The 16651-nt window shown below is 36.3% G+C and overlaps 3 protein-coding genes and 1 pseudogene across 4 annotated transcripts; 1 reads left to right on the top strand and 3 right to left on the bottom strand.

Annotated features, from left to right (window-relative positions):
• Positions 1-551: 551 nt before the first annotated feature.
• LOC147550243 (zinc finger protein ZAT12 pseudogene) lies at positions 552-1305 on the bottom strand (annotated as a pseudogene). Its single transcript, XR_015238471.1, has one exon. The product of XR_015238471.1 is annotated as a zinc finger protein ZAT12 pseudogene (transcript).
• A 2310-nt stretch (positions 1306-3615) lies between these two features.
• Positions 3616-8085, top strand: LOC147550242 (uncharacterized). Its single transcript, XM_086671442.1, has 7 exons — positions 3616-4323; positions 4880-4918; positions 5008-5088; positions 5298-5336; positions 5425-5505; positions 5898-6673; positions 6816-8085. The coding sequence occupies exons 1-7, from the start codon at positions 4274-4276 to the stop codon at positions 7853-7855; spliced, it is 2106 nt and encodes a 701-aa protein (XP_086527568.1). The 5' UTR covers positions 3616-4273; the 3' UTR covers positions 7856-8085.
• Positions 8086-9544: 1459 nt separating this feature from the next.
• On the bottom strand, positions 9545-11765 carry LOC147550241 (uncharacterized). Its single transcript, XM_086671091.1, has 5 exons — positions 11629-11765; positions 10720-11530; positions 10376-10547; positions 9934-10295; positions 9545-9846 (listed from the first exon to the last, which is right to left on the bottom strand). Exons 2-5 carry the CDS (start codon positions 11118-11120, stop codon positions 9651-9653), a joined length of 1131 nt encoding a protein of 376 aa, XP_086527217.1. The 5' UTR covers positions 11121-11530; positions 11629-11765; the 3' UTR covers positions 9545-9650.
• Positions 11766-12128: 363 nt separating this feature from the next.
• On the bottom strand, positions 12129-16060 carry LOC147550240 (uncharacterized). The gene is made up of 4 exons (XM_086670522.1): positions 15425-16060; positions 13470-14339; positions 13246-13383; positions 12129-13096 (listed from the first exon to the last, which is right to left on the bottom strand). Exons 1-4 carry the CDS (start codon positions 15545-15547, stop codon positions 12245-12247), a joined length of 1983 nt encoding a protein of 660 aa, XP_086526648.1. The 5' UTR covers positions 15548-16060; the 3' UTR covers positions 12129-12244.
• Between the last annotated feature and the right edge of the window lie 591 nt (positions 16061-16651).

Genomic DNA, 16651 nt, shown 5'->3' with positions numbered 1-16651 from the left:
CACTTTTTTCTCTCTCACATCTCTCTAGTCCTCCTTTTACAAGATAATGTTCACTTTTTCCTATTTTGAGTGCCACATAGGATTTTTCGAGTTTTTGATTGAAAACTCTCTCCAATGCAACACTCTATTTGGATCTCTAAGATGACGTGTCGAGGGTGGAATGGAGATACCTCAAGAGGACACTGAAGAAATAGAGCGTCTTCTTGAGATATCCCTAAGTGTCAAACTCATCAATATTTGAATTTCGACCAATATAAATCGAGTCTTCTATATTTTCTAAATAACTAATTATTTTTTACAAAAATAACTACGACAGATAGGTAAATGAGATAAGTTTAGAGTTTTGATTGGAGACACAAAAGAGTTGAAGATCTCTATTTCCGCCACGTAGGAGTGAGAATATCAATTGGAACTTGACATACAGAACAAAATAGATATTTTTTTGAATTTTGCATTGGAGATGCTATTATCAAATATATGTATGTATGTATGTATGTATTTTTTTTTTTGTTGAAAGGGTATGTATGTATGTATGTACTCAACAAATGAAATAAACCAAACAAAATAAAATAAAACATCTAGGTCAAATATTAATTACATGAGTGATAATCAAATAAAAAAATGAATCATGGGTTTACTTGTAATCTTCCTAGGTGATGATGATGAGATCCCAGTATTTGGAATACCAGAAAACTCATAAGCAACACTACCTGGTGGTGACAAATTCAAATCTAAACACAAAACTCTTCTACTACTATTTGATCTTTTCAAAACAGATACTAGTTGTTCTTGATGAGAAGGAGAGAGTTTTATGGATTTTGATGATATTTCATGAACTATGGCAGCTCTATGTCTTCTCATATGACCTCCTAAAGCTTGTCCAATTGGAAATTCTGAACCACAAATCGAACACTCATGAGATTTGGGTTTCATTAGTTGTGTCTTTTGATGATCATCTGATGAATCTAACATTCTTGGTTTCTTATGACTTGCTCTATGTCCACCCAATGCTTGAAAAGATTGAAATTTTCGATTACAAGTTTTGCACTCGAAAACTCGATTTGAATCACGTTTAATGGATGAGAGTGACTCATTCTTGATGAGTTTCTTCTCCTCTGTTTCTCCACCACCATTACTTGATGATAATAATATTAAGTACTTAGCCATGTCTAGAGCTATATTGTTTTCCATTTCTTCTCTACTTCTCTTCATCATCACCATGACTCTCTTTCTCTCTATAGATTTCTTGTTTATCTCTCTATATCTAGATAAGGTAAGGTTGGTTTGAATGTTTCAGTTGTAAGTGTGAAATGTTGAATGGAAAACTTAAGGAGGGAGTAGTAGATATATATAGTAGTTTGCTTGCTTGCTTGGTTGGGTTGAATCTTGAATGAGTAGTGTTGAGATGAAATGACTAAAATAGCCTTATAGAAGAAGGAAGGGTATTTCTTGGAAAGAAAGATATGAACACGTAAGGGGGGACGATAAAGGAAAATGTGCGGAGTGTGTAACTTGGAAGAGAAGAGTCTTGGTTGTACAACTAAATTAACAACACTGCTAAGTAAAGAGGGAGACGCGTTTGAGTGTCAACTTCTAAGACTTCCCCACTCCACAGTTTGTTTAGACGACTGAAATTCTGTTACCAGATTAAGCAAGTGTTGTTATTGCAAGTTTCTCTCTCTCTCTCTCTCTCACCTATAATTCACCTGAAGTCCCTCTAAAAAGCAGCAGTACCTTTTTGGTGGGGCAATGATTCATTAAATTCATTATGTTTTATAGCATGGATTAATCAAAGGAATATGAAAATCAAAACATATAAAACACACCATTAAAAATTTGTTACCATGTTAAAAACACGGCCGTGTGAGAGAAATGTTTGGACGAAAACTATGTTTTGACAATTGGGAATAACATGTGATTACCATAAATAACAAGTGCGTAATACGATTCTGCATAATCGCACTACCTTACAATCTTATTATATTGTGTTTGTTTGGTGTATATCAATTTTGTACGTTAATGATTTAATTGACGATCGTAAGGGAACAAAATTTTTATTTATCCCTCCATTCGGTCCCTCCCCCAACCCTTCATTTGATGTGGCGACATATCACTTGAGCGTGGAACAAATGGAGAGAGAATGGAGAGAATATATGCTCAAGTAATATCTCGCCACATCGGACGGAGGGTTGGAGGAGGGACCAACTGGAAGGATGAATAGAATTTCATATGACGTTTATTTTAGAGACGCTATATATGGTCTAAAAGCCACCACTAACTACTTTTATTTTATTCTTCTCAACAAAAAAAAAAAAAAAAAAAAAAAAAAAAAAACTACTTTTATTTTATTCATACATATAAATTATTTGAGAAAATCTTAAGAAAATTGAGGTCTCCAAAATTATCGAATCTAAGACCTCTCAACACTTGGAGTATATATAAGTATGAAGGAAGATGAATTCAGAAGTTAGAGAGAGAAACAGTTACTACTCTTCAATCTTAACCTCTCTTTTCTTCTTCAATGGTGGCTAAGAGAAATTACTTGAGTCATCATATTATGAGTCATCATGTAGAGAGAGCAAATCGAGCGATTTCGACGAATCGGATCATAAATGGAATTCAAATAAAAAATCGTCAACCGATTTTCAGTTCAAAAAACCGATTCAACGTTCAACAAGATTAATGAAGAAGTCTTCAACGACAATCCTTACTAACAATAATGATCATCGATCTGGTGGTGGAACCATCGTATCATCTTAGTCGGTTAACATAGCAGACTGGTCTACGATTCTTAGGCAAGATCATTGAGGTAATCAGAGAAGAGATAGTTACGACGATGATGATGAATCTGATGATAACCTTCTCATGAGTTTTTAGCAAGACAATTTGCAAGAACAAGAGTTGCTTCTGTCTCTGTTCATGACGGAGTTGGAATGCCTCTTAAGCGTCATCCGAGAAATTTGGTAGTGTTCTTGATGTAACCGTGATTCGCCTCTACTTGGTTCATCCTTTCTACACATAATTAAGTATAATAAAGTTCACGACCTTTAGGGTCTTGTCATTCGTGACCTTTAGGATCTTTTTGTGACGTTTAGGGTCTTTTTATTTTATTTTTGCAATATCGTACTCCTTTTCCATCATGTTATCTTTACTTTTGTATGTTTCATGTTGTAATTTACCTTAGTAAATTCATGTTGTACTCAAAAAAGTCAAAAGTCTCAAAACCATGTAAATTATTGGATTAAATTCTTACTTATAATGAAATTCAGGTTTAACAAAAGAAAAAGGCCAGCGCTTTGGGGAAAGCTAAATAGTTTCCGGGGTGTGAAGACTTGGTCAATTTTGTTTGACAATTTTATTTAGGGGGAAAGCGAAATAGCTTCTCCACCTCAGCTCTCTCTCTCTCCACCTCACTTCTCTCTCTCCACCTCATCTTCTCTCTCCCTACCATTCTCTCTCTCTCTCTCTTCTCCGATTAGGTCGCAGAAGAACTCACTCTCTCTCTCTAAAAAACTTTCACTCACTCTCTCTAAAAAAAATTCACTCTCTCGCAAAAAAATTTCACTCACTCTCTCTCTCTCTCTAAAAAAAATTCACTCTCTCTCTCTAAAAAAAATTCAAAAAATGGGCGTTTGGTCCAAATAATGGGGGGGAAATAAGCTAGTCGTCCAAAAACGGCACAAAATTCATTTCCAGTCCTTTGTGTCAGAAATCAGGCCAGTTTTCCTTTTTATTTTTATTTTTTCCCCCTTTTACCCCTCCGATTGGAAACCGGGATTAGTTAATGAGGGAATGGGTCTTTGTCAGGTTGATTTGTAAGGGAGCCTTTAATTCCCAGCCATGATTTGACCTTAATGTCACCCTCCATGTCTCTAAATCTTCCCTCCATCTCTCTAAATCCCGCCAAATCATCCATTTTCTTCTTTCTCTCTGTTCATTCCTTCTCAAAACAGCTTCATTCTCTCCATTTTTATTCCAAATTTCAAATTTTTGGCGAAATTTGAAACTAAAATTTCGTATCCCGCCCATCAGTTTGAAAATAATTCATTTTCTACCTTATTTATACCTTAGATGAAGTTAAGTATCTTACCCAAAACCATTAACTTCAATGCTTAACAAAAACCATTATCTTCCATTATCTTCCTGAGTCTTCAATGCTATCCTAAATAGTTCACCTGATGTTTTCTGTTTTTTTAACCATTAATGCTATTTAAGATCCACCAAACCAAATAAGTCCTCACCCGTATTTTGTTTCTGATTTTGCAACTACATAATGGATAGTATTGCACAATGGTCCACCTCTTCAAACATAGGATCATTCACGTAAGTAGTTCGTTTGATATTTTTAATGTTATTTCTTCATCACTGATGTAACTGTTTTCGGATTATTCCTCTTTTATATTTTCTGTTTTTGGATTCTTATAACTGGATGAGTTCCCTATGCATTTAGGGTGGTAAATTTTTCAGTTTCCTCTAAAGTAGTAAGTTCCCTAAGCCTCTGTAGGTGCATTATCCAGTTTCCTCTAAAGTCGTAAGATGTCCTGTCCCATGTATATGAGTAAATTCACAAGTTTTCTCTAAAGTAGAAAGTTTCCTAAGCTTTTATGTGTGTGCAATATCCAGATGCCTAATAACTTGGTAAGTTTCCTAAGCATGTATATGGGTAATCTCAAAAGTTCCCCCTAAAGTATGTATCTAGGTAAATTGTCCAGTATCCTGTAAAGTAGTTAGTTCTGTAACCGATTTAACTATTATTGTGTGATGTGTACATTATTATGTTGTTAATAAACTATCCGGTTTTTACTAAATTAACTTGTTTCCTGCTCACTTATGTAACTATGTTCGCACTCTAATATTTTTTGTGTTTTCCATGTTTCAGTCATTTGCTTTTGAATGTTCAATCCACCCCTCCTCTCTGGTGAATCAATCATTATGTTACTTTGTTTAGATTTTCTCCTTTTCTTTTTAAAATGACTAACTCTTAAGATGATTACATGAACTAATCAGTGTGGACCGCGAATTTGTCTCTTCCACCTCGGCTTCTGTAGCAGTAGCACAGGATGAAATTGTTCAACATGAAATACATAGGTACACTCCCTAACTTCATAACAATTTATATACTTTACTGGTAAACCGTACAATTTTCACTAAACTATTAAATTTCCTAATAGTCTGTGTGCTTGAAGTTATTTACCTTAGGCGAAAACTGTCCAGTTTCTTATAAGCTACTAAGTTTCCTCATCACATATGTAAATGTTTTCGTGTTCTTATTGATTTTTCTGTTTTCCATGTTTCAGTCAAACGCTTTTGAATGTTGAATCAACCCGTTCGCTCTGGTGAATCATTTTTTATATGACTTTGTTTAGTACTTCCCTGTTGCTTTTTCTAATGATTACATAAGCTTTGTTTTCTTGAACTACTCAGGGTGGAGCGCGACTTTTTCTGTCCCACCTCTGCTTCTGTATCTGATCCACGTGATGGAGCTTTCCAACAGGAAATACATCGGTAAGTTTTCCAGTTTCTCATAATCAAGTCAGTTCCTTAAGCATGTTTATGGGTAAATTGCCCAGTTTCCCGCAAACTGGTAAGTTTCCTAATCAGTTCTTAAGTTCCCTAAAAATGTATTTTAGGGATTTGTCCAGTTTCCTAATGTATAAGAATTTCCCAAACCTAGATGTACGTTTCCAAACCTAATGTATAAGAATTTCCTAAACTCTATAGTTTTCCGAACACCAGCTTGTGTCTTGTAATTCTTCAGATTTTGGAAAACTTGTACGTTTCCTAATAACTACTTAAGTTCCCTATGTCTGAATTTTGGGAAATTGTCCAGTTTCCTATAATATAATATTTTTCCTAAAAAACCTATCGTTTCTTAAAAATTATCTTGTGTCCTGCAGTTTTCCAGAAGATTTCCTCTCTCCCTCTTCAACAGGTCATGCTGATGCATCTACTGCCCTCGTTAGGAGTGAACCTCTTCGATCAGATAGTTGGCCGGAAGTTTTTACATCCATCGGGCAGGAATTTCCGGGGGGTGCTCCTGCGTTTCGACAGGCGCTTAGTCGATATTCCATAAAACATGGATTCAATTATAAATTCCTAAAGAATGATCTATCCCGTATAACTTGTGTATGCAAAACTTCTAGTTGTGGTTGGACCATTCATGCCGTTGCTCCTCTGAAGTCCCGTTCCATGTTTGTTCTGAAAGCTTTCAACCCTGTCCATACGTGTGATGATTTTGTATTGTCTTCTCGTAAACCTAGGCTGTCAACAGAAGCTGTCAGCCAGTTAATAGCTGATGACATCCGAGAGAATCCTACAAAGAGTACCAAAGATATTATAAGATCATTTAAAAAGGATTATGGTATATCTCTTAGCTACTATTATTCATATAAAGCTCGGAATGCTGCTATTTCTTTAACATATGGTGAAGAAGAGGATTCATACGGTAAGCTCCAGTGGTATGTGGATGCACTATCTCGGTCGAACCCAAATAGTCACATTGATCTTCAAGTTGATCCAGTTTCCCGTCGTTTTGTTAGAATATTTATTGCTCTTGGAGCAAGTATTGAAGGCTACAAGCACTGCCGACCGCTAATATTTGTTGATGGTACCTTTGCCAAAACTAAATACAATGGATGCATACTTGCAGCTGTGGCAAAGAATGGGAACGATGGTAAGTACTTCCTCATATATTTTTCCTTAAACTATATACTTTTTTGAACAGTAGCCGGTTTCTGAACACGTTCTTATTTCCCTAAAACTACCTGGTCTTGCCCCTACTGTATATGAGGAATGTATTTACTGTTTCATTGCAGGGTTTTTTGTGGTTGCTTACGCCGTTGTTGATGTAGAGAATGATACAAACTGGACTTGGTTTTTCTGCCATTTGTCGCAAGTTGTTCCTAGTAGTCCATCGTTGACGTTTATGTCGGATCGCCACCATGGTATTATTAATGCAGTTTCCAACATATTCCCAGAGGCCCACCATTCATTTTGCGTTTGGCATTTACGCAACAATTTGAATGTACGTGTCAAGAATGGCGCAAAGAAGTCGGATTATTTTCAGTCGCTAATGTTTAAAGCGGCTCGGGCGCTAACTGTATCGGACTTTCAAAAGTACACTACAGAACTTGTTGTCATGGGTGGAAATGGTGTTCAGTCGTTTTTGTACTCCGTCGATCCAAAAAACTGGGCGGATGTGTATTTCCCGGGTAATAGGTATGGTTTAATTTGTTCTTCTCTATCTGAGTCTTTCAATTCTTGGATAAAGGACGAGAGAGTTCTTCCCATTTCTGTCATGCTCGATATGTTGCGGGTTAAAATAATGAACATGATGAACGATCGAAGGATTGAATCGGCCTCCTGGAACTCATTCTTATGCCCGAAAGTCAATGAGACAATGAAGTCCAGATTTAACGTTGCTTGCAGTTGGAAGTGTCTTCAATCAGCTGAATTTAAATATGAAGTTATGTCGAACCCCAGCCACTCTGTTGATCTTGCTAATCTGACTTGCTCATGTCGTAAGTGGCAAGTTCAAGGTATTCCGTGTGAACATGCTATCTTGTGTATTAAAGTGCATGGAGGTGATAGCTCAAGGTTTTTTGATCCTGCTGTCACAACGGAAGCTTATTGTAATACCTACCGTCTTTCCATCAACCCTGTCCCTACTTTTGATGCACCAAAATCATTCGATAAAGACAACATGATACTTCCTCCCTTAACCAAGAAGCGTCCAGGGAGACCACGCACTGTGAGGATTGAAAGTTCAGGGAACTTTCGTAAAAGACAGAGGGTATGCGGTAGATGTAAACAACTCTCCTACCACAACAGTGCTTCGTGCAACCAACCTATTTGATGTGGGAAAATATCTTACCGGGCACTCTACAATTTTGAATAGCTTCCACAGTGTTGGTGTTTTTCAGATTATGAAGAGAGCCTGTGTTTTTGTTGACATTACAATGTCCCTTTTTTGTGAATTCTATTTTGTGTCCAGTAAATTGGGTAATGTACTGGAAATAGAGATGTTTTCTGGAAGTTTGTAAAATTTCTTTTTTATATGGAGCAGAATTTAGTTATTTAGCTCAACCAAACTGTTATTTTCCGGATTCCATGTTGTTTACAAGACATTTATTAAGTGTAAGGACTGGAAAAATTACGCAGTTTTCTGAAAACTAGTGAGTTTCCTAAAAATGAATTATTTCCCTAACTTAGTTTGTGCTTCTTAGTTTGTGGGTACATAGTTCCCTGAGTATGTATGTGGGTAAATTACACAGTTTTCTGAAAACTAGTGAGTTTCCTAAAAATGAATTATTTCCCTAACTTAGTTTGTGCTTCTTAGTTGGTGGGTACATAGTTCCCTGAGTATGTATGTGGGTAAATTACACAGTTTTCTGCAAACTAGTGAGTTTTGCTAAAAATGAATAATTTCCCTAACTTAGTTACATTCTGCAGTATCTTGTAAACTCGAAAGTTCCCTAAGCATGTATATGGGTAAGTATAAGAATTTCCCTGTTGTGCTACTTATTTTGTGCGTACACTGTAAACTCGAAAGTTCCCTAAGTATTTATGTGGGTACATTCTCCAGTATCTTATAAACTCGAAAGTTCCCTAAGTATTTATGTGGGTAAGTCATTTATTTAGTGTAACATTTATCTACTAGAGCTAGTAAATGTACTGTCTATCTGGTACCTAAGTTCATTATGTGTTCTCGCATTGTTTTTGGTTGCTGGAAAATTTATTGGTTTATAGAAACTAAGAAATGCACCAGAAACTGATGAATTTATGTGTTCTCGCATTAGTTTAAGGATTTCTGTTGTTGAGTCTTCTCAGTTATAAACCATACAACTGTCACCATATAATCCGTTCGTAAGTAACATGAACAAAACAACACATGGGTGGAAATAAATGACTTAGTTTGTGCTTCTTAGTTTGTGCTTCTTAGTTTGTGCTTCTAAGTTTGTGCTTCTTAGTTTGTGGGTACATAGTTCCCTGAGTATGTATGTGGGTAAATTACACAGTTTTCTGCAAACTAGTGAGTTTTGCTAAAAATGAATAATTTCCCTAACTTAGTTACATTCTGCAGTATCTTGTAAACTCGTAAGTCTGAAATAGAGCTATTTATCTGGTAAGTAAGTGTATTATTTCCCTTTTTCTGCAAACTAGTAATTTTCCTAATTACTTCTTAAGTTGCCTAAGCATGTATATGGGTAAGTATAAGAATTTCCCTGTTGTGCTACTTATTTTGTGCGTACACTGTAAACTCGAAAGTTCCCTAAGTATTTATGTGGGTACATTCTCCAGTATCTTATAAACTCGAAAGTTCCCTAAGTATTTATGTGGGTAAGTCATTTATTTAGTGTAACATTTATCTACTAGAGCTAGTAAATGTACTGTCTATCTGGTACCTAAGTTCATTATGTGTTCTCGCATTGTTTTTGGTTGCTGGAAAATTTATTGGTTTATAGAAACTAAGAAATGCACCAGAAACTGATGAATTTATGTGTTCTCGCATTAGTTTAAGGATTTCTGTTGTTGAGTCTTCTCAGTTATAAACCATACAACTGTCACCATATAATCCGTTCGTAAGTAACATGAACAAAACAACACATAAATATTGTTCTAACTTTAACAAAATTAAGATTATCCAATTTTTAGTTTTCTTCTGCAATTTGGTTTCTCCATTCGTCCTTTGATTCGTCCAAGATTAGGTATGTTACTTCTGCCCTCAATCTCCTTGCTTCATCTTCATATGCTTCCTTTTGTGAGCACTTTACAGGGTAATTGTGCTGGATGCTTTCTTGAAATATTTCCTTCATCTTTAGCATCACGTATAGACCACAATCTGGACTGTTAGATTTTAAAGTTTGAGCAAGATAATGTTAGTTTCAAGTAAGGAATAACATAGTTAATTAATGCTCCAAAATTTGCCCTCACCTTTCCCCTTGTTGGGGGCATTCAACATCTTTAATGTATGGGATTTTTTTGTCAATTTTTCCCCTTCCGGCCTTCATCTTTATCATCTTTTCTGCCAGGATGCGCGCCAATTTTTTGGAATTGTAGTTACATCTGTTTGCCAGTTCCATGTCCCGATATAAGGAGTTGAAGTGCGTCCACTCGTTCTCCTCAAAATCATACACCAACAAAGTCCAGTGATGGCCCTCGAAAGAGTCATCTCTGTATGGTGTATTAAGTGGAACGCACAACTTGCTCGTATGATCTTTGATTAAGTGTTCTTCCATCCTTTTATCTAAATTCACTTCGATTGTCTTCTGGCTGCGCTTCTGCCTTATCAATGTCTGCAATTGTGTCATGTAAGTTTACTAGTCAATTCACAAATCCTCTTCAAATGAATTATAGTAATGTTTAGGAATCTTACAAATAGCAATGATGATAGGAACAACACTTCACGGTCGAGGTTGGTAGATGAGAACATTAAGTGGTCTTCAAACCAATCAATTATTTGGGAATCACACCCTCTGTTCATCATCAGTTCATCTAGATCTTTTGCCCTTAGACAGTGTTGCTGGTCCTTGTTCCAGACATCCAGGCTGTATAAAACAATGTAGAACACATTATGCACAGCATAATTTACCAGAAACTATCTTGTTTCTTGACCACATACTTGTTTACATTTAACCTAAATGTGTACTAGACACTGACTAATTTTCTGTCGGCCAAACTTATAACCAACAAAAAAATTCTAGAGAGAAAAGATTATACCTTGTCCATCCATACTTCATGAATTCTTCCATCAGAGATTTTTCAGTTTGTTGCACATAAGGCCATAACCCCCCTTTTCTCCAGTCACTCAATTTGACATGGGGTTCTTTCTTTAGTGTAATCATCTCCAAGTCAATGACCTGTACTTCACTGCCACCTCCTTTTTCTGTTCTTCTCCTCACCCTTGGATTATTTTTAATCCTTTTAACAAGTGATGTTGGGACCGGAGATGACCCTTTGTTCCCTTTTTTGGAAGCTACTCTTTTTGGAGGACTGACATGTGGTGATTCAAATTGTCTCATGTCCGCAGACAGTTTTGACACTGATTCTTTTCCAATTTCAGCAATATTTTTGAATTTATTGTTCCCTGCTGTACTCTCTTCACCTTCTTTAACCATCATGGAAGACTTTTTGGGAGGAGTCCACTCAATTATTTGAGTCCCGAGATCTATGTTGAGATCAAAACTAGGACAGTCGTCTATTTCATCCAACCTCCTCCTTACCTTATTATCTATAAACAAAACAAAGTTCGTAAGTTACCAAAGTCAGAATGTGGGAACATTGTCCAGTTTGTTCTAAATTAGTAAGTTCCCAAGGCATATATGCTTGTGAATTTTTCAGTTTCCTAACAACTTCGTAAGTTCCCTAAGTATGAATGTCGGTAAATTTTTCGGTTTCCTATAAACTATCAAGTCCCCTAAGAATGTATGTGGGTACCTACCTCTTCCTTTTGACAGATCCTTTTCCAGTGTATCTGCAACCCACCATCCTTCCTCACTTGACAAATTCACTTCTACCTCCTCTTGATCATCTTTATAAATTGTAGACAAGAAGAATAATTTGAAACTTTAATTTGAGGATCATTTGTTAAATTATTCGAATTAATTGTGAAGGGAAATTATTGTTTGCCTTGGTTTTGCTGAGCATCTCCCTTGACCTTTGCTTTTTTATTCTCGCTTTCCTCACTCTCGTTGCTTTTCTCGCTTTCCTCTGTTTCCTCTCTCTCCTCGCTCTCCTTGCTTTTTTCGCTTTCCTCGCTTTTCTCTTTTCCCTCACTTTCTTCGCTTTTCTCGCTTTCTCCGCTTTCCTCGCTTTCGTCCTTGTCATTGCTATTGTCTGATATAACTTCAGTGTAAACAACACTAAGTTATTTTCCAGACATTGAATAACTTACTATGAATGTACAAATTAACTATATATCATAAAAATAATAGTTTGCCTGGGTTATTCTCAGCATCTCCCTCGCTATCCTCGATTTCCTCTCTTTCCTCGCTATCCTTGCTTTGCTCGCTTTCCTCGTTGTCATAGCTACTGTCTAATATAACTTCAGTGTAAACAACACTAAGTCATTGCCAGACATACAATAATTTTCTGAGAATATCTAAATTTACTAACTATTATCAAAATTCTGTTTATCAGAATTTCAACACCTTAAAGACCTTGAGCATTAATACTTAAAACTTGCCAATTGTTTACTACTTCTTGAATAAGAACATAAATATTTAAAACATTGGAACATTTGAAATTAGTGTTTGCCTTTTTTCGCACCCTTGGTTTGACCTTTGCCTCTGCCCTTGGTTTGACCTTTGCCTGTGCCCTTGGTTTGACCTTTGCCTGTACTCTTTCTTGCAACCTTTTTTGGTTCAACTTCAACCTCCTCTTCCTCACTCTCTTCCTCTTCTTCTTCCTTTTTGTCTTTCGACTCCTCTTCCTCACTGTCCTCATCATCTTCTTCCTCACCCTCATCTTCTTGTTCACCCTCTACTTCCTCATCTTCTTCTTCCTCATCCGTATCTTCTTCTTCACTCTCTGTTTTTTCTTCATAGCTCTCTTTAGCATTGAGCTTATCTTTCTTCTCCTTTTCTTTTTGTCCCTTTCCCGAAACTTGCTTGTCTAAAACCTCACCAGCTGAAACTTTCTTTCCTGTAATCTCCTTTCCTAAAACCTCCTTACTATGTTTACCCTTTACCTTTTCTTTCTTCTCTATTTCTTTTTCTCCAATTCCCTTTCCTTTTTTCTTCTGACCCATTTGTTGTTTTGCTGGTGCTTTCTTTGCAGGCACTAAACTGCTCTCTTCTGCAGGCATGAAATTGCTCTCCTCCAGTCCAATGTCCTTGTTTTGTTGAACCATCCCCTCAGCCAGTAGTTCAGAATAAGCTTTGTATGCTTCGTCCCTCTCATCAACAGCTTCTGCCAGTTCTTTCCTAAGCTCTTCATTTTCGAGCTTAAGTTTATCTATTTCTGTCTCGAGCTGGGCAGTTGTTTCCTTCTGTTGTTCAAGCAGGAGAAGCATCTCACTTTCGTTGCCCCAATATTCTGTTGTCTTCAACATCTTTGCTTCTTCTTCGCTTAGGGGGATAACATATTCTTCGCTCACCTGAAAGAGAAAACAAGTCAGTTAGTTCCTATTAAACCAAAGAATGTTTAATACATCCGCAAGTTTACAAAAAATCAATAATTTTAGGAGAAACAAGTCAGTTTTCTAGAAACCAAAATTTTTTCTGTTATATAAATGGCATTTTATACCTGTTCTTCTGTCAGACTTTGTAGCTTTTCAACAAAGGTTTCCTCTATTTTGCTAAGAGACCACCTTAAAATCCTTGGTATTTCTTCTTTGTATTTCTCCTCTCTTTCGTAACATGTAGTATGCTCGCAGAACCAGAGCTTTAAATAACACAATTAAATTTCTGTAGAATGAGTAAGGAACTTCAATGGTAAGTTATAATTCAAATAAATTTAAATATACTTACAGGGAGGATTAACAGGCAGCCTGAAGCTTTTATTGGGTCGTTCGGGTGCCGATTGATGTGGTCAATCATGAATTGGTGCACCGCAACTGGCCAATTGTAATCCTTAATGGTTTTCATTGATTCTAAGTAAATCAGAATCTGTGTGGAAACCGAGTAACCCGATGTTGTTGGAAATAGAATATTTGCAGCAATACACATAATAATCAACCTAATTGCATCCATTTCATCCTCATCTTCAAGTGCCATTCTCAATGCCTTACTTATTTTAATGCATGAAACTTTGGGAAGCACCTCTCCAAAGTACTTCACTTGAAACTCTTTTTGTGGTTCCTTCATTACTTTTGTGCTTGGGAAGACATCTGTCACCTTCCCTCCCAACGGCATTCCAAGAATCAGCGAAATATCTTGAGGCTTTAACTTTAATGCTTTCCCGGCGAGATTGATAGTTTCAGTTGAAGTTGAATACAGGCACAGAAGGTCAAAAACAGCTCTGTTTGGTCTAGGTGGGTGGTCCATGTCAATCTTGTCACTCATAAACGCTTGGATTAAGTTGTTGAATGGACTCTCTTTCAACAAATCCTTCTGTCTCTGTGTCAACTTTGGATAAGTTGTCTTCAGCTGTGTCCATGTATTCTTCAAGGAATACTTGTACACTTTTGTCAATCTCGTCGCCAAATTATCTGGAACATTTTTGTGCTCACCGGGAGAGCCAACCAGTCCCTGTTGGATTATTCTGTCCTCACTACCAGAACCAGCTTCCTGTACAGATAGCTTGGACTTCTTTCTCTTCCTTTCTTCTGCTTTATCCTTTGGCATTTTCCTCTTTGCTTTAGTTGGTTTCACAACTGCCGAACTTTCATCAACGGAGGACTGAAAAAATTAAAAAGCATCAAATTATAAGAGCAGAGTTTACAAACCACTCATATTATAGAAACACATCTTACAAACCACTCACATAAGATTTGTCCATGTTTGGCATCCAGTTTCCATGAAATCAACTGGTTTACTGTCACTATTTTCTTATACCAGTAAACGGTCTAATTTCCTAGTTGTTATTTTCTCTATAATATTCAACATTATAAAGCATAGATTACAAACCACTCACATTATAAAAGCATAGATTACAAGCCCATCACATTATAAGAGAATAGATTACAAACCACACATATTACAGAAACACATATTACAAACCAGTCACATAAGACTTGTCCATGTTTAGCATCCAGTTTCCATCAAATCAACTGGTTTACTGCTACTATTTTTCTTATACTAGTAATATTTGGTCCGTCCTAGGTAATCATTTTTAACATGCAGTGTACAGAAAACCAACTGGTTTCCATGAAATCAACTGGAACACTTAATCATTTTTAACATGCAGTGTACAGAAAACCAACTGGTTTACTGCTAATATTTTGTCTTGCATTAAGTTTTCATGAAATCAACTGGTTTACCATTGATATTTTGTCCTACCTGTACACTGTAAAATTTTCTAGGAATTATACAGTTTATAATGTACAACCTTATCAAAAAACAGATTATAAACCACTCATATAAGAAAGAGATCTATCTACAGGAACTTTCATGATGAAGAATCAGATAGAAACCCTAGGAAATCATTTTAGTCCTACCTGTACACTGTAAAATTTTCTAGGAATTATACAGTTTATAATATACAACCTTATCAAAAAACAGATTATAAACCACTCATATAAGAAAGAGATCTATCTACAGGAACTTTCATGATGAAGAAACAGATAGAAACCCTAGGAAATCATTTTAGTCCTACCAGTACACTGAAAAATTTTCTACAAATTTATCTGTTCATAGATAAGAACTTAAAGAAACAGATCAATCTACAAAAATAATTTCTGAAACACAAAAATTTTCTAGAAATTATATTATGTAGTAATAATAATTTGTGAAACAGAAAAAACTAAACATTTTCAGTTACTTACCCTTTTCCTAGGGCTCATTCTTCTTGTAACTTGTTCCTCCGTAACCGCTTTCGATCTGGTAGATCTTGGCTCTTCAAGGCTTATTTTCTTTGTTTGTTGTTTGGGCGTATTAGGTTTCACCATCTTCCTAAAAATTTATGAACACCACTGTTTTCGTAGGATGAAGAGAGAGATAAAAAACCTTCCTTTGATTTTGTTTGTTAGAAGAGAGAGATAACTAAGATTTTCGAACTTAAACCAGGTGAAACAAGATGATGATTCGCCTTCTTTGCACCGGTTTGGGGAAGGGAAGTGGTTTGTGAAAGGAAACTGTTTGGGAAAGGGAGAAATGAAGGGAGAGGGAACGGTTTGGAGATGGTTTTGAGAGAAGATTTGTTTTGGATTTGATGAGATTAGGCGTGAGAGAGTAATTAAGGGGAGATGTGACTGGCCAGCTGCAACGGTCATCTCGCCTGACGCACGTCACTCCCGAGATTCCGCTTTTTCAGACAATCTCTCTCTTTCGCGCCCAAAATTTGAGTGGCATGTATCGTAATTTTGGGCGAAATGACGGGGGCAACGGTAATTTCTCCTGCCTCTCTGACCCGTTGGACTGGGAACGCATTTTTGCGTACCAGTGGATTGGCCTCTCTTTTCCGGGCCAATTTTGGATGTCCCCCCCATTCCCTCAAAAAAAATTTCACTCACAGTTCTCATAGTCAAACAGACATAAAACTAAACAAACTTAACCATGAATCAAAATCGAAGAAGAACTCGGAAAGAAAAACCCAAACTTTATGTTCCAATACAACCTAATTATGACGACCCAAGAAACAAAAGAAGCAAAATTAAACCATAAACAGCACAAATATTCAAAATTTCAAAAACCCTAACTTTGAATCTTCTAATTAGTTCAAAATTATACCTTATCACACTCCTTGAGAAGTTCAATTTCCTGTTCAGTTTTGTTCTTCATCTTAGCTCTATACTGACAAAACGACTGAAACTGATAAACAAATTCATCAACCATATCCCATAACCATTGATTAGGTAATTGCATATTAACAACACCAGTTAAAACAACTTGAAACAAATTACAATAATTATCCCAAGAATCAATTCTCTGTTTTAGGGTTGGTGATAACCTAGCAAACAAATGTCTAAACCACATCTCTCTATACAATAAACAGAACACATGATCATTATCAACGTATGAAGCTATTGCATCAACTGAAGGCCATGGACTTT

Source organism: Eschscholzia californica, unplaced genomic scaffold, assembly GCF_041429995.1.
Source record: "Eschscholzia californica isolate CP2 unplaced genomic scaffold, dmEscCali1.0.p SCAF_3, whole genome shotgun sequence".
NCBI classification, from domain to species: domain Eukaryota; kingdom Viridiplantae; phylum Streptophyta; class Magnoliopsida; order Ranunculales; family Papaveraceae; genus Eschscholzia; species Eschscholzia californica.
Note: the sequence above shows the minus strand (reverse complement) of the source record. Positions and strands in the feature narration are given on the sequence as shown.